We start from the raw sequence: 24276 nt of genomic DNA, 5'->3' as shown, positions 1-24276 counted from the left end.
ACGCTAAAAACCAGCCACAATTTAGCTCCGTTTTAAAACATATCTATATACAATATAAAATAACATTATCCTAAAATTCAGTTATAACTAAATTGACTTTAAAATCACTAAAGTCATAACAATATACAACATACAACATAACAATGTAAACCCATGTTGAGAATATATATTTCTATACATTATTAATTTTAACATCTTAACAATCTGTTATCACATTATTTGTACCTCTGATATGATTAATTTGCAGATTATATTGCAATATTTTATTAAAAAAACACCAGAGGATTGTGGCCAGTAAATATCACAATTGGTTCATGAGTGGTAATAAAATTCTGCAGAGCAAGTATTATAAACAACAGTTCCTTCTTTGTTGAACATATAATTTTTTTTGAAAAATAGGCAACTGGATGGTCAATTTCATTATGTTTTTGTAATAAATCTGCACCTGTTGCCCCTCACAGGCATCCACTGTTAAAGAAAATGGTCTGTCAAAATCAGGATATTTTAAAACAGGGTAATGGCATAGCATCTCCTTTAAATTTTCAAAAGATCTCTGACAAACTTGGTCCGCACATATTTTTCCCCTTTCTTCAAAAGGTTGGTTAAAAGAGCAACCTCAGCAAAATTTCCTATAATATCCTGTCATTCCTACAAACCTTCTCACTGCTTTCTTGCCATTGGGAATAGGAAACTCAGAAATTGCATTCACCTTAGCTTGAATAGGTGCAACTTTGCCATGGGTAACTACATGACTCAAGAATGTTACAGTGGCATTTGCAAAATGACTTTTTGCTAAATTATCAGTTAAGCTTGCTTTGGATAATCTTGCAAACAATTTGTCCAATTCCCTTAGATGTTCTTCCCATGTGTCACATTTTGTGACCAAGTCATAAATATAAGCATCTGTATGTGTCAACCTTTAGATTACCAAATGAACCATCCTTTGGAATGTTGCAGGGGCATTTTTCATGCCAAAAGGTAACACGTTATACTCATATAAACTAGATGGAGTTACAAAAGCCAAAATATCCCTTCCTCTCTCAGTTAGAGGCACATAACAGTAACCCTTCAACAAATCCAACTTAGTAAGAAATTTTGCTTTGTCAATTTTATCAATACAGTCATCTATTCTTGGAATAGGATAAGCATCTGTTTTAGGTTCTATAAGGTTAATTCAGTAACTAACAGTTCCATCTGGTTTAGGTATCGGACACAAGAAGAACAATCTGAGTTCGAAGGTCTAAAAGTATAATTTTCAACATATATTCCACCTTCTGATCCATGATTTTACTCTTCTGTATGTTTATTCTATATGGGTGTTGTTTTATGGGACTTGCCTCTCCCACATCCACATCATGATAAATCACTGACAGCTTTTATTTTTGGCACATCAGGAAACAAATTTGTATATTTAAAAATTAATTATTTCAATTGCAACTGTTCTTGTGACTTAATATGGCCCAACTTTTCCACCAGATTTACCAACATTGTTGAGTTAGACAGGCACAAAGGAACCATAGTTTCTTTAAGGTTACCCTCACAAGATTCTGTTTCCATAATCTTATGATCCATAACTTCGTCAACCCTGTCAACAACCAATACCTCTGAGACAGAATGTTCTCCATTACCTTTATCCTCATAATAAGGTTTCATTAATAATTTACCCTTTAAGTAATATCCACAAGCCATTTCTTTAATCTCCTGTTCATTTACTGCTTTGTCCCTTACGTCAACAAGATCTTTATTTGTCTTCTGCAGCTGAACTAACTCTTTCCTTGACAAAGAGAAATCCTTACTCTCACAATTATCCTGCCCTTTCAAGACTATTTGAGATGTACTGGGCAAGTCTCTATCAACTGGATATTCCTCTGCTCTCTCATCATTTTCTTAGACCAAGACCTTGTTACAGTTCTTCTTCTTCTTTGGCTTGGCTTCGCGGACGAAGATTTATGGAGGGGGTAAAAAGTCCACGTCAGCTGCAGGCTCGTTTGTGGCTGACAAGTCCGATGCGGGACAGGCAGACACGATTGCAGCGGTTGCAAGGGAAAATTGGTTGGTTGGGGTTGGGTGTTGGGTTTTTCCTCCTTTGCCTTTTGTCAGTGAGGTGGGCTCTGCGGTCTTCTTCAAAGGAGGTTGCTGCCCGCCAAACTGTGAGGCGCCAAGATGCACGGTTTGAGGCGTTATCAGCCCACTGGCGGTGGTCAATGTGGCAGGCACCAAGAGATTTCTTTAGGCAGTCCTTGTACCTTTTCTTTGGTGCACCTCTGTCACGGTGGCCAGTGGAGAGCTCGCCATATAACACGATCTTGGGAAGGCGATGGTCCTCCATTCTGGAGACGTGACCCATCCAGCGCAGCTGGATCTTCAGCAGCGTGGACTCGATGCTGTCGACCTCTGCCATCTCGAGTACTTCGACGTTAGGGGTGTAAGCGCTCCAATGGATGTTGAGGATGGAGCGGAGACAACGCTGGTGGAAGCGTTCTAGGAGCCGTAGGTGGTGCCGGTAGAGGACCCATGATTCGGAGCCGAACAGGAGTGTGGGTATGACAACGGCTCTGTATACGCTTATCTTTGTGAGGTTTTTCAGTTGGTTGTTTTTCCAGACTCTTTTGTGTAGTCTTCCAAAGGCGCTATTTCCCTTGGCGAGTCTGTTGTCTATCTCATTGTCGATCCTTGCATCTGATGAAATGGTGCAGCCGAGATAGGTAAACTGGTTGACCGTTTTGAGTTTCGTGTGCCCGATGGAGATGTGGGGGGGCTGGTAGTCATGGTGGGGAGCTGGCTGATGGAGGACCTCAGTTTTCTTCAGGCTGACTTCCAGGCCAAACATTTTGGCAGTTTCCGCAAAGCAGGACGTCAAGCGCTGAAGAGCTGGCTCTGAATGGGCAACTAAAGCGGCATCATCTGCAAAGAGTAGTATCGAACAACTGAAAAGTGGCAAAGCAGCAGGTATGGATGGAATCCCCCCAGAAGTCTGGAAGGCTGGCGGCAAAACTCTGCATGCCAAACTGCATGAGTTTTTCAAGCTTTGTTGGGACCAAGGTAAACTGCCTCAGGATCTTCGTGATGCCACCATCATCACCCTGTACAAAAACAAAGGCGAGAAATCAGACTGCTCAAACTACAGGGGAATCACGTTGCTCTCCATTGCAGGCAAAATCTTCGCTAGGATTCTACTAAATAGAATAATACCTAGTGTCACCGAGAATATTCTCCCAGAATCACAGTGCGGCTTTCGCGCAAACAGTGGAACCACTGACATGGTCTTTGCCCTCAGACAGCTCCAAGAAAAGTGCAGAGAACAAAACAAAGGACTCTACATCACCTTTGTTGACCTCACCAAAGCCTTCGACACCGTGAGCAGGAAAGGGCTTTGGCAAATACTAGAGTGCATCGGATGTCCCCCAAAGTTCCTCAACATGATTATCCAACTGCACGAAAACCAACAAGGTCGGGTCAGATACAGCAATGAGCTCTCTGAACCCTTCTCCATTAACAATGGCGTGAAGCAAGGCTGTGTTCTGGCACCAACCCTCTTTTCAATCTTCTTCAGCATGATGCTGAACCAAGCCATGAAAGACCCCAACAATGAAGACGCTGTTTACATCCGGTACCGCACGGATGGCAGTCTCTTCAATCTGAGGCGCCTGCAAGCTCACACCAAGACACAAGAGAAACTTGTCCTTGTTACAGTACATCCAGGATATATCTCACTATCATCTTCAACATCATCCTTACTGGGCTGATTTGTTAATCTTAAAACTGACCCCACTTTATCCTCTACCAAATGATTCCCTAATAAAAATAAGACTGCTTGCATGGGTAACTTTGAAATGACTCCTACTACAATAGGTCTTCTAACTAATTCTGAATTCAGCACTATGTTGTAAAGAGATATTGACTAACTCGCCTCCAACACCGCTAATCAAAGTCATCTCCCCTGTGTCAGTCTTTTGATCAAGAGTTAAAACATTCTCCAACAACAGTGACTGAGCAGCCCCAGTATCTCTTTAAGAATTTTAACTGGAACCTGTGATTCTCCCTCCTTGACTGAAACCAAGCCCTCTGACACAAGAGGTTTGAAAATATCCATCACACCCTTACGAGGTTTGGAACATTTCTCCTTAAATTCAACTGTCTGAATACATGCTTCTGGTAATACTTCCTTTTCTTGCCTCTTTTTCAAAAACAATACACAATTACATGACCAGGTTTTTTACAAAAATGACATACAAATCCAGAAATTCTGTCTTTTCCCATTTTACCTTCATCTTTTCTCTGAACATTCTCCCCAGACTTAATTTCAGACTTAGTTTGCTCCACATTAACCCTCTGAACAGGCTAATTATTCTGAAATTTGTTCTTGTGAATCAGGGCATATTAATCCGCTAACCTTGCAGTTTGCTGCCACGTCCCTCTCATCCAGGTATAATTTAATCTCATTTGGAACATACCTTTTAACTGCCTCGATTAATATCAATTCTCTCAATCTGTCAAAATCATTATTTATTTGTTTTGAGGTGCACCAACGGTCAAACATACAGATTTTCTCAGAGTAAAATCCATATAAGATTGGTTCCATGTTTTCACCAAATCCCTAAATTTTTGTCTATATGCTTCTGGAACTAACTCATAAGCTTTCAATACTGCTTGTTTAACAGTATCATAATTTGCCACTTGCTCTGTAGTCAAACTAGAGGATGCAATTTGTGCTTTTCCTTTCAATACACTTTGGAGCCATCTTGAACTCTCAGCAACCTTTTCAAAAAGCTGAAAATATGTATCTATATCTCCTTCATCAAAAGGAGTAACTAGATTTACCTCTCTACTAGCCAAAAACCTCTCCCCAGGAGTTACAGCCTCAATTCTCTTACTTCCCTCCATCTCAATTTTTAACTTCTCTAATTGAAACTGTCTGTCGCTTTCAATTTCCTCCCTCCATTTTTCAGCCATCTCTAACTCATATTTCCTCCGTTTTTCAGCATCCTCTGCCTCATTCTGTTGTTTCTGCAACTCAAAAGTTCCATTGCTCTCTTTCTTCTACCACCCTTAATTTCTGCATTCCCAATTGCAATTCAACAGATCAATTCTCTGGAAAATTTTCTTTCTCTTTTTTTTTTAAATTTTTTATTTTTCACACCATAAATCACATTAGCCATGATGTACACTTTTTCTTTTTCACACATATACAGTGACTTTTTCTCCCCCCCCTCCCTCCTCCCAAGCCACCCCCCCCACCCCTCCCTCTCATCCATTTTAGGTATACAATCTAGGTTGCATTAAACCCATCAGACAATGTTGTCATTCAACAAAAATACACCAGAAATTCTACTGAGTCCATTCTTTTCTTTCCTTCTCCTTCCATCAACTTAGGTAATGTTTGTCCCCGGTAGGTTTTCACTATTGTATTTAATGTAAGGCTCCCATACTTGTTCGAATATTTCAATATTATTTCTTAAACTATATAATATTTTTTCTAATGAATACATTTATTCATTTCTATATACCATTGTTGTATTTTCAAATTATCTTCCAATTTCCAGGTTGACATAATACATTTTTTTGCTACGGCTAGGGCTATCTTAACAAATCTTTTTTGTGCATCCTCCAAATCAATTCCAAATTCTTTGTTTTTTATCTCAACAAATTTTCCCTTACCTATAATTCACTATTATCCTCTGTATTTGTATTTTCCTCATCCAATGCTGACTTTAGACAGCTTTAATGTCTTAGCAATGACCATCAGTTCCTCTTTTCTCTTGCTCTGCAGCTCCAAAGGGGATGGTTGTGACAAAAATGTACTAACATCCATTACTGCTGTTTTCCACGCACACAAGCTTTAAATTAGTTTGGAAAAACCAATTAACTAATAAATCACAAAAACTCCAGAAGTTTAAGATCTCAAAACTCCAATTTTCAATCCGAAAAGATGATTCCCCAAATGTTATGAGCCGAGGACCCCAAAACCCAGCAGCAATAGAAATTCACCAAGACAAATGATTAAACAAAAGTTGTTTTTAATTATCTTTAAATATAATATGATCAAATCTTAACTTATCACTATTAACTTACCTAACCTAACTTAACCCCCCCCCTTCTAATTCTAAACACATGTGTATATAATGTGTGTATAAGTTCAAAAAATTATTTGATTCCCAATCCAATCTCACTTCTCATTCCTCCAAGTTCACCGGTATCAGGCAATTCTTAAACTGTGCACAGAATTTAACATTTATGAATTTCATCAGGGTTTGTTTGCTTGAAAGGTAAATGGTTACCGCTCAGAAAAGTTCTTGTCAGTTTTCAGAGAGAGATTTGTTGCTTGCTGAACTCCCACAACTGTTTCCTTCAGATTAGCCACTTCAGCATCTTGCCGAAGAAACTTGCCCCATCAGGGTTTTCCAGATGATAACCTATTTCTTTCAGGTCACCACAGAGTTCCTTTTTGTTTCCCTTATTTCAAGTGGAACATTATGCAGCCAGCTATCTCCTCTTGTATGGACCACAAGGGCTTTGACCAGGCTGAACTAAGAACTCACAACCCATCTTAAAAATGGGATTTTTCCACAAGCTTGCCAGCTTGTCATGTTCCAGTCCCAGCTGCTGCTGAACTGTTGAAATTAATTATCTCTCTCTCTCACTCAGAGAAAACCACATGACACTCTTAGAACAGCCAACTGGATTCAGACAGACTGTGGCTCCTGACCTAATCTTCCAAGTTTGTTTATCTGTTGCTTTCCAAAACAATGAGTCATTACTCCACAGCATGTCCAATTAACAGCTACTTGTGAAGTCCTTAAAGGCATTCTTCAAAGTTTTTGCAAAGGCAACTGGAGCCTGGACTGTCTGGCTTGAGCAGAACTCTGGCATTTTAAATGAGATCTGTTTTGAAGTATTTGTATCAGTGACCTACACTAAAAAAAACTGCAAAAATTGATCTCCTTTTAAAACATATCTATATAAAATATAACATTCTGTCACAGGTATGAAGAACAAAAATGGTAGGAGCACAGGTAGTGAAGCAGGGGATACATGCCTTTGTTAGCTAGAATATCATAGCAAGGAATTATGATTTAATTTTATAAATACATTTGACCACAGACAGAATACTATGTGCAATTCTGGGCATCACATTTAGGAAAGGAGATTATGGCTCTGGATAAAAACATTTCCCCTTTGAAAGTGTGTCAGTAATTAAAGGTCATTAGATGAAGAGCAGTGGAAAGGTTTCAGAAGGTATTGAAAGATTATTTATTTCACCAAGAGGTTAGTCACAAACCTGAAAGCACTGCTTGAGTGGCGGAGGCAGGAACTCTCAAAAGATTAATTATCATAATGAGTACTTGAAACACTACTGCTGGAGTCTGGTTAGAGTGGCGGAGGCAGAAACTCTCAAAACATTAATTATCATAATGAGTACTTGAAACACTACTGCTGAAGACTGGTTAACTACCATAAAGCAAGATTGGCCTGGCTATGTCCTCCATGGTCAGTAATGGTATGGTGTACTGAAGTGAAGTCCATACAGTTAGACTTAGTGACACTCAATGTATCAAACACCTTCCGACCCCATGGCTTCATTGCGTACAATTGATCAATTGATTAAAGCAAGGCATACAATCTTGTGCTTGGTGAAATGAACCATACAAATAAAAAATGTTCCATACCTTGATTGCTTTGAATTTTGTCACATCATTATTTGCATATTGGCTTAACACATGTCGTGCAGCAAATCCCATGGAACACAATCCATGGAGAATAGGTCTTTTGAACCCTTAAAAAAGGAAAATCAACTTTAATTGATCTGATTTTTTTTTTCATAATTCTAACCTAATAGCCTAATGCACTTTTGTGTCACTCATGCAGGCTTCAATGCTTATATCCAATTTTTGGCCAATTATTTTCTTCCTTCTCCTCTGAGAGCTACTCTCGACCCTCTCCTCCATTACTTCTCAGCCCATTTAGCATCCATCTATGACATCTTACCTGTTAGCCTGTGCTCTTTCCTCTGCCTCCTTCCTCAGTCCTCTCCTCCTTCCACCTCTTTACTCAGGCACCTGTTGTTTTTGGTTGAACCCGATGAAGGGCCCAGGCTCTTACATCCTGTTTCTCCAGCATATTTGCGTATTACACCCCGCCCCCACCCCCCCCCCCCCCCCAGCATCTGCAGGCTTTGTTAATCTCTTATTCATCCCAACTTCTTTTGGGCCATCAGATCTTCAGCCTCTCTTTCCTTTACCTCTTTTAACACTATTTTCCTTAGCCATGCTTTTGATCATAACAAATGATGACTCCTTGAAATATCTGTCACTTCACTTTTGCTTGATTATGCCATGTGACATTAGTTCTGTGGTATTATGGAAATATAAACAACTACTGGCGAAGAAGATCACATTTTAAAATAATCAATGTACATCAACTTGCATTCCACACTATCTTGATATTAACCAGATGAAATATTTTACAGTGCGGCACCATTCCAAATGGAGCAAAGACAAAATGATACTCCAACCAATTTGATTCGATGTCACAGTGTCTATTTTAATTAGCCGATACCTTTTAGTCTGCACAGGCTGATAAGTGCATGAAACGAAATCTCTAAATTGCTCTAAAATTGGGATATAAATTAGCTATAGCAATATAATATGAGCAAATTATTTTAAAATGAAATTATGAGGTTAATCACTAGTTCAAACTAGAGATACTTAATGAACAAATTCGGATAATCAGGTTTAATTTTGGCTGTCAAACAAGGCTAACAAATGTAAAATTTGTTTAAGAAAATCAGTTATTTAACAGATTACATATTTTCACCTTTGATTGACTGAAGATGTATCCAACTGCAGTTTTTAGTGCTCATACATTACCAAAATGACAAGTTCAATAACAAAAATTATGTTCACTTGATAAATTGCTAATTTCCAGTTTACACCATAAAAATGATGGAAAATATTGAGTTATGATAGCATCAAAATATCCCCGTTTTTGGCACATGATAGAAATTATTCCCATAAATAACATTCGGACAGGCCATAACATACTTCTGAGAAAAAAAACACCAAGGATTATATAATAATTTCCATTTTACAGTTCCATTCTGGAAAACTGTTCATATGTCAAAAATAAACAAAACAATGTGGGAGGATCAGATGTGATGGGAGAGGAAACAAGTCCGGATGAGTAGCCGCCAGCTCTGCTCAGTTCAACCAAGGCCCCATTTGTTGTGGCTTGGAGGGGGAGTGGGGGTGGTGGTAGAGAGTAGGCACATAGTAACGTCTGGTTCCATTGTTATGCCGCGTATTTATGATGGGTGGCACTGCGGCACTAATCACCCTGCCTCCATTATAGCTGGAGGGTACTGCAAGCTGCCTCTGAATATGAATTGGCCCTTTCAGGTAGACCAGGTAACACTGCAGCAGTCATTTAGAGCTGCCATCTGAAAGGTGAGTTAGCAGTTTTAAATCTGCTCCTGTAACCGGCCTCAAGGCGGAGGGTTCACATGAAAGGGCCTAGTGACTTTTGTCTTAGCCATCTCTCTTCTGATCTCCTTGAAACTTAGAGCAGAATTAAGCCCCTTTGACACTTGCAAGTAGTCCTGGGAATGAAAGATCAATCTGCCTTTAAATTGTCAAGTATGAAAGGAAAATTGTCTCAAAGCCGGTGTCAGATTACATCATCTCACACCAGGGATTGATGACCTCAACCCCTAGTACAGACACCGGCACCTGCAGACGCTGGTGTTACTATCAGGCAAGTGTAGAATGGGCAACTGCATTGTGGGATTTAAGTTTTTGAATGTGTACAGGAACGTGAAAGAAGAAAATATTAAAATGTAGGTATAAACTTTACCATGGGAAAGTTGCAGCAGGAGAGAGAGGAAATAAGTAGCAATAGCAGACAATTTTTAAACAGCATGGGAAAGTTGGTAGCATAATTGCACACAATTTATAAAGACCATGGGGAAAAAAGCAATAGCAGACCTGACTTCCCAGAATGCCATGCAGATAAATCCTTTCATGAGTGCTGCATGCATGCAGCTGTGCATATAGCCCTTTCTCTGCCACATGGAATTCTGGGAGGGCAGATCCGCCATTGTTTTTTCCCCCATGGTATTTCTATATTGTGTGCAATAGCACTACCAACTTTCCCAGTCTTTATAAATTGTGTGCTAAAGCGCTACCAACTTTCCCACACTGTTTAAAAATTGTCCACTCTTCCTATTTATTGCTAGACTTTCACACAGTCCCTGATAAAGGTTTATATAGGTTGGTACAACAAGAATAACAAGGAGTGAAGGGCTTGTACTGTGCTGTACATAAAGCTTAATTATGTTATAATTAGACATGATTAATTTTGTTTGAATATAAGATCATAATACATTGATCAGGATTTAAGGCAGGTCCACCATCACTCGATGCATCATGACATCACCGGTAGAAGTAGAACAGTCCTAACTCCAAGGATGGCTCCTTGCAAAATGTGAAAGCATTCAGTGTCCCAGTTAGGTTGTTTTTTTCCAGACTCTTTTGTATAGTCTTCCAAAGACGCTATTTGCCTTGGCGAGTCTGTTGTCTATCTCGTTGTCGATCCTTGCATCCGATGAAATGGTGCAGCTGAGATAGGTAAACTGGTTGACCGTTTTGAGTACAGTGTGCCCGATGGAGATGTGGGGGGGCTGGTAGTCACGGTGTCCTGCTGGCTGATGGAGGACCTCAGTTTTCTTCAGGCTGACTTCCAGGCCAAACATTTTGGCAGTTTCCACAAAACAGGACGTCAAGCGCTGGAGAGCTGGCTCTGAATGGGCAACTAAAGCGGCATCGTCTGCAAAAAGTAGTTCACAGACAAGATGCTCTTGTGTCTTGGTGTGAGCTTGCAGGCGCCTCAGATTGAAGAGACTGCCATCCATGCGGTACCAGATGTAAACAGCGTCTTCATTGTTGAGGTCTTTCATGGCTTGTTTCAGCATCATGCTGAAGAAGATTGAAAAGAGGGTTGGTGCGAGAATGCAGCCTTGCTTCATGCCATTGTTAATGGAGAAGGGTTCCTCAACATGGTTATCCAACTGCACGAAAACCAACAAGGTCGGGTCAGATGCAGCAATGAGCTCTCTGAACCCAGTAAAGAGCAGTCGAGTATGAAAGGCTAAACCCCCATTCCTATCCTTGGTCACTGAATGGCCAATTTAGTGGGATGCAAGTGTGAAAGCAACTTGAGTTCCCTAGCCAGTTCTGAAGGGTCTTTTAACAAAAGCTGCCTGCCTTCTCATCATTTTGATTTGGATTTTTCTGAACTTCTGAAACTCTTGGCACTTAATTCATCGCAGAATTCAGAATTCACATTCCTTGCGCACGCAACCTTGAAAGAAATGACTGGATGGTTTAGGTATGGCGGTCACTCCAGATAACATTCATAGAGACTACAAGGAGCTCAAGAACCCAAACTATCATTGTGTCATTAATAAATGCACCCTGGGCAAAACTGCGCACATTCCACTATAAAAAGAATGCAAAAATTAGGAATGCGATTATTGCTTGTTATAATTCAATGTTAAAAAAGATACAAATTAAAATCAGCGAGGAAAACATTTCTTTTGATGAAATTATTTCTTATTACCTCCAAAAGCTGCAAAACTTGGATCAATGTGCAAAGGGTTCCAGTCTCCATTCAGTCGATATAAAGCAGCCTGTAATGGAGGATTTGTTCCCTTATTATTCAGTACAGATTCCAAAATATTTAAACATGCCGTCATGCATTACTAATTTGCAACATTTAAACACCTCTGAATCAATTAAAATTTACATCTGCCTGATCCACTTCCAGTTCAATGGAATTTAAGGTCATTACATGGCATGTTAGTTGCTAATTACACTGGACAACAAAGATTTTGCTTTCTGAACACTTCTGGCTGTATTTTATGGATTTTGAGCTGCTGATCACAAAAGTCACCTTAAAGTCTTTCTACTATGTACTTTTTTTTTAAAGAATAACCTATTTTGTGATTTCCTGTCATATTTTAAGTCTACTAATATATTGCCCACAAAGCAGGCTGTTTTGGTCAGTCCAAGCATGCCTGGGCATGCACTCAGTGCAGGTGCTAGACAAATGTTGTCTCAGGCCTGGCCATGCTTAGTTAGGATAGATGCAGGCACGTTATAAAAGAAGCTCACACATATAGATGATGTGCATTACACTGAGAGAGAGAGAGATTGACAACATGTTTCAAGCATACAAATACACGAAGTGCAACATGTCATTGAAATTTCATTTTCTGCATTCACATTTGGACGACTTCCCTGCTGATCTTAGTGCAGTCAGTGATGAACATGGTGAAAGGTTTCATCAGGATATTGTGATCATGGAAAAGCGGTATCAGGGCAATTGGAGTCCATCAATGCTGACTGACTATTATTGGGCACAGACACGAGAGGCATCAGATGCTGAGTACAAATGATAATCAGCAGCAAAACATTTTTAGGTCAGTTGAACTAACACAATGTGTCAGCTTCATTATGCAATTGAAAATGTTAAGTTTAATAAAAGCTAATTTAATGTTTCTCCAACTTCCTACGAGATAAAGCAAATCTGAAATTATCTTAGTGTTCAGTTTGAAGCTGTCTATCATAATCCCCAATTTTTTTTCCCCAGGAAACAAACTTTTTGAAAATAATTGTTGTCCAGTGTTATCAAACTATTATTGTTTACACGCAGGCTTTGGCTACTTAAAAAATTTGTGCTACCATTGGTAAACATTCACACTTGTAATGGAGGGAAGATCATTGATGAAACTGCGGAGGTTGGTTGGACCAAGGACATTGACCTGCCTCAGGCACAGCCAACTCTACGTTAAGTAACGTTCCAAGCACTGGAATGTTTTCTCTTTGACATCCAAAAGATCTTGATGCAATCTCAATCAAATATTTCTTTCATGTCAACCACCTGTTCTGGCTAATAGATTGGCTCAATATTTACCTAAAATAATACATAGAGGTCAAACAGGATTTATAAAAAACAGATATGCGTCTGATAATATTTAGCGACTAATTACTTTGATAAATAAATTTAAATCTCAAATGAATTATCCAATAGTGGTTTCATTAGATGCAGAAAAGGCTTTTGATAGAGTGGAATGGAAGTTTTTATTTAAAGTACTTGAGAAATTTTGTTTTGGTTCTTCATTTATTGGATTGATAAAGGCTTTATATAATAGTCCGAAAGCTAGAGTTGCTACTAATGGACAGATCTCAGAATCTTTTGATTTAACAAGGTCTACTAGACAAGGATGTCCATTGTCACCTGCTTTATTTGCTATAGTTATTGAACCTTTGGCACAGTCAAAATGAAAATGTTAAGGGAATGAGAAATATAATATTAATGTATAATATGAGGAATATAAGATTAATTTATTTGCAGATGATGTTTTATTATACCTGGTGGACCCTGATATTTCTTTACTAGCAATTCAAGAATCTTTAGAAAATTATGGTCAATTATCTGGTTATAAGGTAAATTGGCATAAAAGTGAAATTTTGTCAATTTGTAAAGATGATTATTCGATTTATAAAAATATTACAAAATTGAAGTGGAGAAAACAAATTAAATATTTGGGAATTAATGTCAATACAGAATATCAAGATTTATATTCAATTAATTACCTTCCCTTAATAAAAAAGATTAAACTAGACTTGATTAGGTGGAAGGACTTACCTTTAAGTTTATTGGGGAGGATTAATACTATAAAAATGAATATTTTTCCTCGGATGCAATATTTATTTCAATCAATTCCTTATTTTTTTTTTTAAGTTTTTTTTAAGGATTTATACAAAGCAGTTAGAGAATTTTTATGGAAGGAAAAATTTCCGAGGGTAGCAATGAAAAAATTGATGTGGGTCTTTCAATTTGGAGGTTTGAGATTACCCAATTTTCAATATTATTATGAGGCAGCTCAATTTAAATTTCTTAGTGCATTAATGAATATGGAGGATCCGCCCAGTTGGACAAAGATAGAATTGGCAGTTATTTTAGAAAAATCTCCACATGAATTTTTGTTTCAATGGAATAAAAATTTGTTACCAACTTATGATGTACCAATATTGAAACATTTATTGAATCTATGGACGAGTAAACTTGATAAAATGGGGCTTAAAAATAAATGGTCTGGGCGATTGTCATTATATAATAATCAACTTGTTCCTTTTACGGTCTCCAATATCACTTTGAAACAATGGGAAAGGAAAGGAATAAAAAACTTATTTGATTGTTTTTTTGAAGGACATTTTTGTTCTTTTGAGGAATTACAAAGGAAATTTGGTATTAGTGGAAATTCTGTATTTGTGTATTATCAGTTAAGATCATTTGTAAAACAGATATGTGGTCGGCAAATGACCTTACTGCCCGAAACTAGTTTTGAGAAATATGTACTTTCAATACCAGAAAAGGGGTATATATCTAATTTGTATTGTATTTTACAAGAAAATGAAAGTAAGAAAGATTGGGATAAAGATAAGTTAAAATGGGAAAAAGATTTAGTTCTACAATAGCTGAAGAAGCTTGGATGGAAATTTGTCAAAACAGTATTCGGAAATTGATTAATGCTAGATTAGCGATGATTAATTATAATTTTATACATCAATTATATTTAACACCAGAAAAATTAAAAAAATTTGGTCTTAGTAAGTCAGATTGTTGTTTTCGTTGTGACCAGACAGCTAGTACTTTTTTACATACTGTCTGGTCCTGTGACCAATTGCAACAGTTTTGGAAAGGTATTCAATTTATATTTAATAGATTATATAATATTTGTGTTGTATTAGATCCTGATATATTTTTATTAGGGAATATGCAATCATTAATTGATTCAGGATTAAATGATTATCAGATTTCTTTTATCTATTTAGCTTTAGCAGTGGCCAAGAAATGTATAGCGTCTACTTGGAAAGATAGAAATATACTAACTTTGGATAGGTGGTATTTAGAGATGAAGTCTTGTTTAATTATGGAAAGGATATATTTTTCAATTCAAGATAAGATGTTTTTTTATAAGTTGAAGTGGACTCCATTTGTTAAGTATATGCAATTAAGTTTGATTTAACTATGTTCCTAGATGTGATATTTTAGATCTGATAAATCTTTTTTTTAATTATTTTTATTTGTCATATTTTTTTTTGATACATAATATTATTAATTTTACTAATTCTTCACTCTTTATTTTGGGGGAGGGGAAGGGTGGGTTTTTTATATATAGATTTTTAGTTCTTGCATATGTAGGGGGGGGTTAGGTTGAATTAAGTTAGGTTATTAATGTTGTATTGTAATTATATTATTTTATTTTATATCTTTTCTTTAAATGTAATTTTTCTTTTTATTCCTGTGATAAAACCTTTAAATAAAGTTTAAAAAAAAACACCTGTTCTATACACAGTTAGTACAATAAAATGGGAATACTGCAAGCATGCTTAATAAATTGGGTAAAAAGCAAGTTGCTCAGCAATATATTGTAAAAAGGACAGATTTTCCTTGAGACCAATTAATTGAGGTAAACTTCTAAGTTCCTTTTATTCTCCAACTTCAATCTCCCTTATAGAGAGCAAACAAAATAAATTTGGTATCATGAGAAGTATGCATTTTTCAATATAATAACATTCTCAGGGTTGCAGTTAATTAATTACATGATCCGTATTTGTATTGTCTCCAACACAAATCTACTTTTTTTTTTAAGTATGGCAAATCTGTTATTTGTAATGTATGGGAATGGGAATCATATTGGGGATTGTTATAAAAGTGAGCACTTTAAATTCTTGGTTAGGTTTTACTAGAAGTGGATTTTCCATTCAAAGGAAACTCATGAAAAGTGGCAGAAGAAAAAGCAATACCTGGTTTATACTAATTACATCACTCATCATGGCATCAGGGGGTCTACTAGGAGGCTGAACAGTAACCTGCATAAAACAAGACTTATTTTGTTAATGCTCTCAAAATAATGTGTTTTAAAAAATGAATAAAATAAGAGCTCCATAGACCATTCATGAATGGGATGTATTCCATATTCATGGAATCAAAAACATTAACAATACACAAAGCAATTAAGTTGAAAAGCAGGGCAGCCAAAAACAAACACAAGATTAATCCCATTTCTCGATCCACAGCCACGGACAGGGAAGGTTTCTACCTCTACTACCTCTTCAGGTAGCAAATTCCACAAAACAATTTTTTTTTCTACCCCCCACCCTTCTGCCAATTAAGTTAAAACCATATTTTTAAAACGCTCTGCCAAGAGAACATCTTTCCTGTGTAAGGAGTTAAACATGAATGCAGATGCTGAGGTCAAGAGCAATGCACAAAAGTGCTGGAAAAACTCAGCAGGTCACACAGCACCCAAAAGGTAACTAGTTTCCTGACGAAAGGCTCAAATCCAAAATATTGATTATTTTTTTAAACTTTCTATGGATTTTGCATGATCTGCTGAGTTTCTCCAGCACATTTGTATCTTTCCTGAACACCCCATTTAGGAATCAATAAGTATGCATATTTAAATTAAATCTCCTCAGAAAAGAAAATAACCCCAACCTGATCAGCATCTCTTCACAAGTACATGACAAATGTACTGACAAATCCTCAAGTCTCCTCTGCACATCACTCATATATATCTCATCTTTTTTTTGTCACGAGGTGGCCAGAACTGGACATATAGTGCACTCCATAATGTTAGGGACAAAAGACACTTCTTTTCCTTTATTTGCTGTTAGAAGTGGAAAGGGGGTGAGGTAGACAGTGCAGAGCATCTCCATGGCTGTTCCCCTCAACAAGTATACTGTTTTAGATACTGTTGGGGGACAAGTCAGGGTGGACGTGTCTCCGACACAAAGGCTGGCCCCCTGGCTTACAAGAGGTTGGGGGGGGGGGTGGAAGAGAAGAAGAGGAGACCTATGGTATTTGGGCATATTGGTTAGAAGTGCAGACAGGAGGTTCTGTGAACGAGATCGAGGCTCCCAGATAATACGCTACCTCCCAGGTGCCAGGATCAAGTTTAGAACATTCTGGAGAGGGAGGGTGAGCAACCAGATGTTGACAGAAGTAGGGATAAGCTCCTGAAGAGGGAGTTAGGAAAGCTAAAAAGCAGGAGCTCAAGGATGGTAATCTCAAGATTGCTGCCTGTGCCACGCACCAGAGAGGGTAGGTACAGGAAGTTGTGGGAGATGAACATGTGGCTGAAGAAATGGTGCAAGGGGCAGGGGTTCAGATTCTGGATCACTGGAATTTCTTCTGGGGAAGGTGTAGGAAGGTTTACTAGATCTGTTGGGGAGGGGGATGGGAATCAGAATGTGAAGGCAGAGATTAGGGTCGAAGGTCAAAAGCATGATGCTATGTGCTCTGAATTGGTGAAGGACAGGCAGAGGACAAAACAAAGGTAGCCAGTTAGAGGGTTTGAAATGTATATATTTCAACACCAGGAGAATAAGGAATAAAGGGGATAAAGAGAGCATGGATCAGTAGGGGGAACTACGATGTGGCAGTTGCCGAAACTTGGCTGAAGGAGGGACAGGATTGGCTGATTCAAGTTTTAAAAAGAATAGGATAGGAGGTCGGAAAAAAAGTGTATGTGTGAGAGGGGGGGAAGTAGCATTACTGGTCATGGATAGTATCACAGCGATAGAAAGGGAGGATGCTGCAGAGGAAGGGTCCAGTGAGGGTGGAAGTCAGAAATAGAAAGGGAGCTATCACTGTGCTGGGAGTAGTCTACAAAAAAGCCCTCGAGACACCGAGGAGAAGACAAGCAGGCAGATTTTGGAAAGGGGCAGGAAATACAGGGTTGAATTTATGGGTGATTTCAACTTCTCTAATATTGGCTGGAACCTACTGACTGCAAGAGGGAGAGATGGGGCTGAATTTGTCAGGAGTGTACAAGGATTCCTGACCAATTATGTGGACCGGCCGACTGGAAGAGGCCACACTGGATCTGGTTCTGGGGAATGAACCTGGTCAGGTGACAGACCATTTTGATAAGATTGACCACAACTCCCTTAGCTTCAACAGAGCTATGGAAAAGCATGAAAACAGTCAATCTGGGAAAGTGTTTAACTAGGAAAGGTCTAATTATGAAGGGATGAGGCAGTAACTAGCGAGAATAAATTAGAAAGAGATATTTAAGGGTGAAAGCCCAGAAGTAATGTGGAGGAAGATTAGGGACCACTTGTTCAGTGTTCAAGATAGGTTTGTCCTAATGAGACAAGGAAAAGATGGTAGGAAAAAGGAACCGTGGCTGACTAAACAAATCAAGCAACTGATCAAGAGGATGAAGGAAGCACACATTAGATATAGGAAGTGGGAAACAGGAAGGGCTCAAAAGAAGTATATGGTAGCCAGGAAGGAGCTTAAGAAAGGACTTAGGAGAGCTCAAAGGAGGCATGAGAAGGCCTTGGCCTTCAGGAGAACCCCAAGGCATTCTATGAGTATGTGAAGAACAGAAGGATGACAAGAATGAAGGTAGGTCCGCTAAAGGAAGCAACATGTGTCTGGAGGCAGAGGAGTTTGGGGAGGTCCTAAGTGAATACTTTGCGTCAGTATTCACAAGAGAAAAGGACCTTTATCACGGTGAGGACGAAATTGAAAAGGTCTGTGTGGTGGAGATTAAGAAAGAGAAAGTGTTGGATCATCTTAAAAATATCAAGAGAAAATCCCCACGGCCGGACACGATATACTTCAGGCTGCTGTAGGAAGTGAGAGAAGAAATAGCTGGGGCAGTAGCAATGGTCTTTGAATCCACTTTGGCTGCAGGGGAGGTGCCTTTGCTACATAAAGGCACTGCTTGACCTGCTGAGTTTCTCCAGCATTCGTGTTTTTTCATTTACCCATGGTGTCAACAGAATCTTGTATTTTACCTAACAAAATAAATTGATGAGGGTAGGGCATTTGACAAGGTCCCCCACCAGAGACTCATCAGAAAGTCATGAGGCAAGGGATCAGTGAAAACCTGTCTGTGTGGAAAAATAATCGGCTTGTAAGAAGAAAGCAGTGAGTAGAAGTGGAAGGAAAATATTCTGCCTGGAAGTCAATGAGTATTGGAGTGTCGCAAGGATCTGTTCTGAGACCCGTGCTGTTTGTGATTTTTATAAATGACCTGGATGAACAAGCGGAAAGATGGGCAAGTTTGCGGATGGCATGAAGGTTGGAAGAGCTGTGGATGGCGCTGAAGACTGTCAAGAGGAATATAGACAGGATGCAGAGTTTGGACAGAAATGTGGCAGATGGGAGTTCAATCCGGATAAGTGTGATGTGATGCATTTTGGAAGGACAAACCAGAAGGCTGAGTACAGGGTTAATGGTCAGTTACTTAAGAGAGCGGATGAACAGAAGGACCTTGGGATTCAAATCCATACATTCCTCAATGTTCCCGCACAGGTTGATAGGATAGTTAAGAAGGCCTATAGGATGCTAGGCTTCATTAATAGGGGAATTGAGTTCAGGAGTAGAGAGGTCATGTTATAACTCTACAAATCTCTGCTAAGACCACACTTGGAGTATTGTGTTCACTTCTGGTCACCTCATTAAAGGAAAGATGTGGAAGCTATGGAGAGGGTGCAGAGGAGAATCACCAGGATGTTGCCTGAATTGGGTAACCAGTCTTATGAGGCAAGGTTAGCAAAGCTGGGACTTTTCTCTTAGGAGCGGAGAAGGATGAGAGGAGACTTGATAGAGGTCTACAAGATTATGAGAGACATAGATAGAGTGGACAGCCAGCACCTGTTTCCTAGAACAGAATCAGCAAACACCAGAGGACATACGTACAAAGTTAAGGGAGGGAAGTTTAGGGGATAAGTTTATTTTTCTACACAGAGAATTGTGGGGATGATGGTGGAGGCTGAAAAATTGGGGCCATTCAAGAGACTCTTAGACACATGGATGAAAGAAAAAATATAGGGCTTAGGGGTAGGTAGTGTTTAGTACTTTTATCTTTCGGAAGGAATGGGTCGGCACAACATCGAGGGTCAAAGGGGCTGTCCTATGCTGTATTTTTCTATGTTCTGTGCCTCAGTTCACCACAGTTTTAAATTTGTAATCAAACAATTCACATGTAATTAAAAACCTTGTATAAAATTGGAGATCAAGGAACAGAGACAGCACTCCTCTGTAATGCTGATGGTCCTGTACAGTCTGCTAAAGGGGCAGGCAAATTTTCTTAAATATTTTGGAAATCATGAAGGTCTGTACCCAAGACAGCGGACCATGAGGAGTTGTGCAGTCCAGGAATCAGCAGGCGGCAGTGCTGGAGATCAACCCCTGCTGAAAAGGAGGTGCCTTCCCTACTGAAAACGACTCTGCAGGGAAGGTGACCACGGTAGCGGATCAGAAGGGATTCAGTGGCTGAAGGGCTCCCACAGATTGCAGGATGGAGCCAACTCAAATCAAGCTGTGAGAATGACTCATGAGAACAAGGTATTGGACCCATAATTGGAGAGCGTGCAGAAAGCAAGAAGGTTGCTGAAAGCTTCCTGTATCGGAGATTTGAATCCAGGACCTCGGATACGCCAATGGATCGAACAGGAGGCTTGTGCAACTGTAGAGATTGTGAGGAGGGTAGAGGAAAGTCCACAGTCCTTTGCTTTTTTCTCAATGTTGAGGGTGCTAAAGCAATGCTAGTTGCACCTCTGTGTCCCTTCACAGCAGACAAAGTTGACGCATTTTGTGTATTTTTATATTTTTTGTATTAAAGCACAGCAATAAAGGGAACTTTGAAATCTTTCCGTAGCCAGGAAATCCCTCCTTACTATTAATTTTGTTACAATTAGCAAACGTACAAATAGAGGGCCGTGATTTATTTTTTTAAAACTTAGAGATTCAGCACAATACCAGGCCCCACCAGCCTCAAACATACACATGGCCAATATATCTTATAACATGTAAATGCTTTGAACGTGGGAAGAAACCAGAGCACCCGAGGAAACCCACCATCACAGGGAAAACATACAAATTCTTTACAGAATTTCTATATCAAAAATAGAGAACTGCCAACTGTTCAAACCATCATAGATCTGGAGGAGATGGGAGAAATAGAGACAAGAACTATTTAGTGAAATTCATGCATATAAATGAACAGAAATCAACAAAGATCAGCAATGACAAAAGTGATGAATGATCCGGAGTGGATGCAAGTCAGTACATTCAGTTTTGAACCTCAAGTATTTGGAATAGACAAGATGGGAGAAAGTCAGTGGAATAAAACATATTGGTGGGGTGAAGGGGGGGAAGTGGTGGTGGGATTGGCAGTAAATGAATCAGAGTCAGAGGGGGTAAGAAATAGTGGTAAAGAGAAATATTTGGGATGAGATTCACGCATCAAACAAGACATCAGCAGGAAATTGTTGCCTACCCACAACTAAATGTTGGGCAAGTTGTCAAAAATAAAAGCAAATTACAAATTTGACCGAGTAAATGGAAGAGGGAGCAAGACTTTTTAAATGCAACTTGGCATACAAGAAGTTCAGTTTCAAACATAAATTCTTTCATAAATTATTATTTAATTAAAGTGCCTTTATATTCCTCCCAGCTTCTGCTGAAGTGATTTAACCTCGTCTATAAAATTTTATTGCTAGAAATTAAGCAAATAATGGAACATTTTAATTTAATAACCTGGAATTTTTTTTAAAAATCCATGTGCTTTCAGGTTTTATTATTAAATATCTCATGTTTGATATAACTGATTTTTAATTAAATTACTCATTCATCTTACTTGGACTGGAAGTACTTGTTTTGTGCCAACATAGTGATTAAATAGCCTGAACTTAAATATAACATTTTTTTTCCTTTACCAACATTTCCTCAAGCATACTTACTTTAACTTTATCAGACATCCTCTTCCCACCAAAGCCTCCAGTTCCAACAACAAATATGGAGAACTGGTTATAACAGACCAAGTCTCCCTCATGGTAAGTGCGAACTAAAAAGAAGTAGCATTACTGTTAGCTTTATGAATATTCAGCCCAGGTGAAGCTTTAGTAAATGAAAGGGGAGAAAAAATAAATACATTTTAAGGGATGAGCCAAGTGCACTGTGAAGGTTAACATTTGCTTAATTGGCAAGGGTATTTTATGACTTCATACCCCTGGATTCCAGAAGTCAAAAATGTGCAGCCTTTGATTCCAACCTTATCTCTTCCTTCCAATTGCAGGACACTGCAGGTATTTTTCACACATATGCCTTCAAAGCAAGATGATAATGGTCTACTCGGTTGTTGGTCCACTAATGGAAATCTCACGAGTTATTGAATTGTTTTTGCATATTCCAATTCACATCCAGATCCAAAGCTAAGTTTAGAGGGAGAAAAAAAGTGAACACCCGCAGTCTAAGGGCAATGGGAATGCCAATCATGATACACATGTTTGGGGTGGGGTAGTGAATGGGAGATCCAGAGACGGATACTGGAAGAAGTTGGCAGGTTCTGCTTCCTGCATATTAAAACTACCGTGTGTGTTTGAATGATGTAAGGGAAAGACCTTTTGGAACCTGTACAAGTCAGGGCTGCGATCAGTGAGAAGATTGTGGTGATTAGGATGGAGAGCCGAAAGGGGAAAAATAATCAGTTCCGATTAAAATGAATTTGTCCTGGAAGTGTTTTTTGACAGACACAACATGAACCTACTTCCCCAGCAAAATGTTTCAAAGAAGAAATGTTAATAATTGATGCATATTTGATGCAATTCACAGGAGAAATCATTCACTGTATTTCCAAAGTCACGTAAACTGACATAAATATGGCTTCCATTTCATATCTTCAGTACTTTCAATTGTAAAATACTGAAATAAATAGGCCAATTTTCAAATTTCCAGGCAAGTCAGAAGTAATCAACATTACCACTTTCATTCAATATTCCTATATAATTGGCCACATTGTAATGTGAAATTGAAATCAATACCAAGTTTTTAAAAAATGCCAAAGGCATTAATAATGTAAAAAAAAAGTTTTGACAATGGACTTGTAGATAAGAAAAAAACAATCCACTTTGGGCTTGGCCAGAATTTCCATACCAGAAAGTTTTAAAATTACTTCTGCAAATGACAATTCAAAGGTCAATTATTATCTTGCAAATTAGAAATTGATCAATCTGTTAAAAAAAGGCATGAAGCAAAAACAAAGAGAGTGACATGGAGTTAGACCACAGAAGGGTTGGATGGGATTTGAGTTTTTTTAATTTACATTATCAAATCAGGAATGGGTGGTAGTCTGTCAACTACAAAAGGCAGCAGTTTTTTTTAACCAAAGTTAAAATGAAACCATAAAAGTACAAATGTTAACATGAAACTTACCATCCATAAGTATAACAGCACCAGATCCTTTATCAAGAATATCTGCAATGGTACCTTCTGATTTCAATGTCCCTATCAATTACAACAAACACAATTAGTCCGTCAAAATTACATTTTTTAACCTCTTAAAACATCAAGGCGTATTAAGGAAAATAGTTTCACTTGGCAACTGATGGATGAAGTCATACCATTAACAAGCAGCAAAATGATTACACACTTTTCAATCTGAATGCTTCTAAACATTGGGAAATAAGTTCACTAATACACATCAACTTAAAATGTACAAAGGAAAGGTATAACCAAGGACAATAAAAGTGGCAGCAGTGGTTCAGGAAAAGGTGTGGACAATGATCCAACAGATGTTGTTGTCTTGAGTGCAAACATGAACTCAGTTTTCAGGGATTTAAAAAAAAATCCAGGAGAGAATGGCAAGGATAGGTAAGTTTGAAGAGCTTGGCCTTCATGAAAGTGAAACAAGGCGTTCTGAAAAGGCTGACGCTGGCATGCAAAGAAGAATACTGATAAAAGTAAAATCGGGTGAATGCATGGATAAGCAATTGAATTGTAGAGTTAGATATGTGAAGCAAAGGAGAATTGATAATGTAAAAAAAAGTTTTGACAATGGACTTGTTGTATGAAGATAAGAGAAAACCAATCCATTTTGGGCTTGGCTAGAATTCCCATACCAGAAAGTTTTAAAATCACTTCTGCAAATGACAATTTAAAGGTCAATTATTATCTTGCAAATTAGAAATTGATCAATCTGTTAACAAAAGGCATGAAGCAAAAACAAAGAGAGTGACATGAAGTTAGACCACAGAAGGGTTGGATGGGATTTGATTTTTTAAAATTTACATTATCAAATCAGGAATGGGTGGTAGTCTGTCAACTACAAAAGGCAGCAGAGTTTTTTTTTACAGTATTACTATTTTCTTGGTTCAAAGGAAACAAATGAGCAGATTTACAAAACTAATTCCA

The 24276-nt window shown here is 38.4% G+C and overlaps 1 protein-coding gene across 1 annotated transcript in view; it reads right to left on the bottom strand.

The window, feature by feature from the left end:
* Positions 1 to 24276, bottom strand: part of hsd17b4 (hydroxysteroid (17-beta) dehydrogenase 4) — a 142906-nt gene that overhangs the window by 34244 nt on the left and 84386 nt on the right. The window contains exons 15-19 of the mRNA XM_069889995.1: positions 23299 to 23370; positions 21828 to 21931; positions 15870 to 15935; positions 11614 to 11683; positions 7668 to 7774 (exon numbers count right to left, since the gene is read on the bottom strand). Of these exons, the coding sequence (XP_069746096.1) occupies positions 7668 to 7774; positions 11614 to 11683; positions 15870 to 15935; positions 21828 to 21931; positions 23299 to 23370 (419 nt within the window). The remainder of the gene's footprint in view (positions 1 to 7667; positions 7775 to 11613; positions 11684 to 15869; positions 15936 to 21827; positions 21932 to 23298; positions 23371 to 24276) is intronic.

This window comes from Narcine bancroftii, chromosome 1 (genome assembly GCF_036971445.1).
Source record: "Narcine bancroftii isolate sNarBan1 chromosome 1, sNarBan1.hap1, whole genome shotgun sequence".
Lineage (NCBI taxonomy): Eukaryota > Metazoa > Chordata > Chondrichthyes > Torpediniformes > Narcinidae > Narcine > Narcine bancroftii.
Note: the sequence above shows the minus strand (reverse complement) of the source record. Positions and strands in the feature narration are given on the sequence as shown.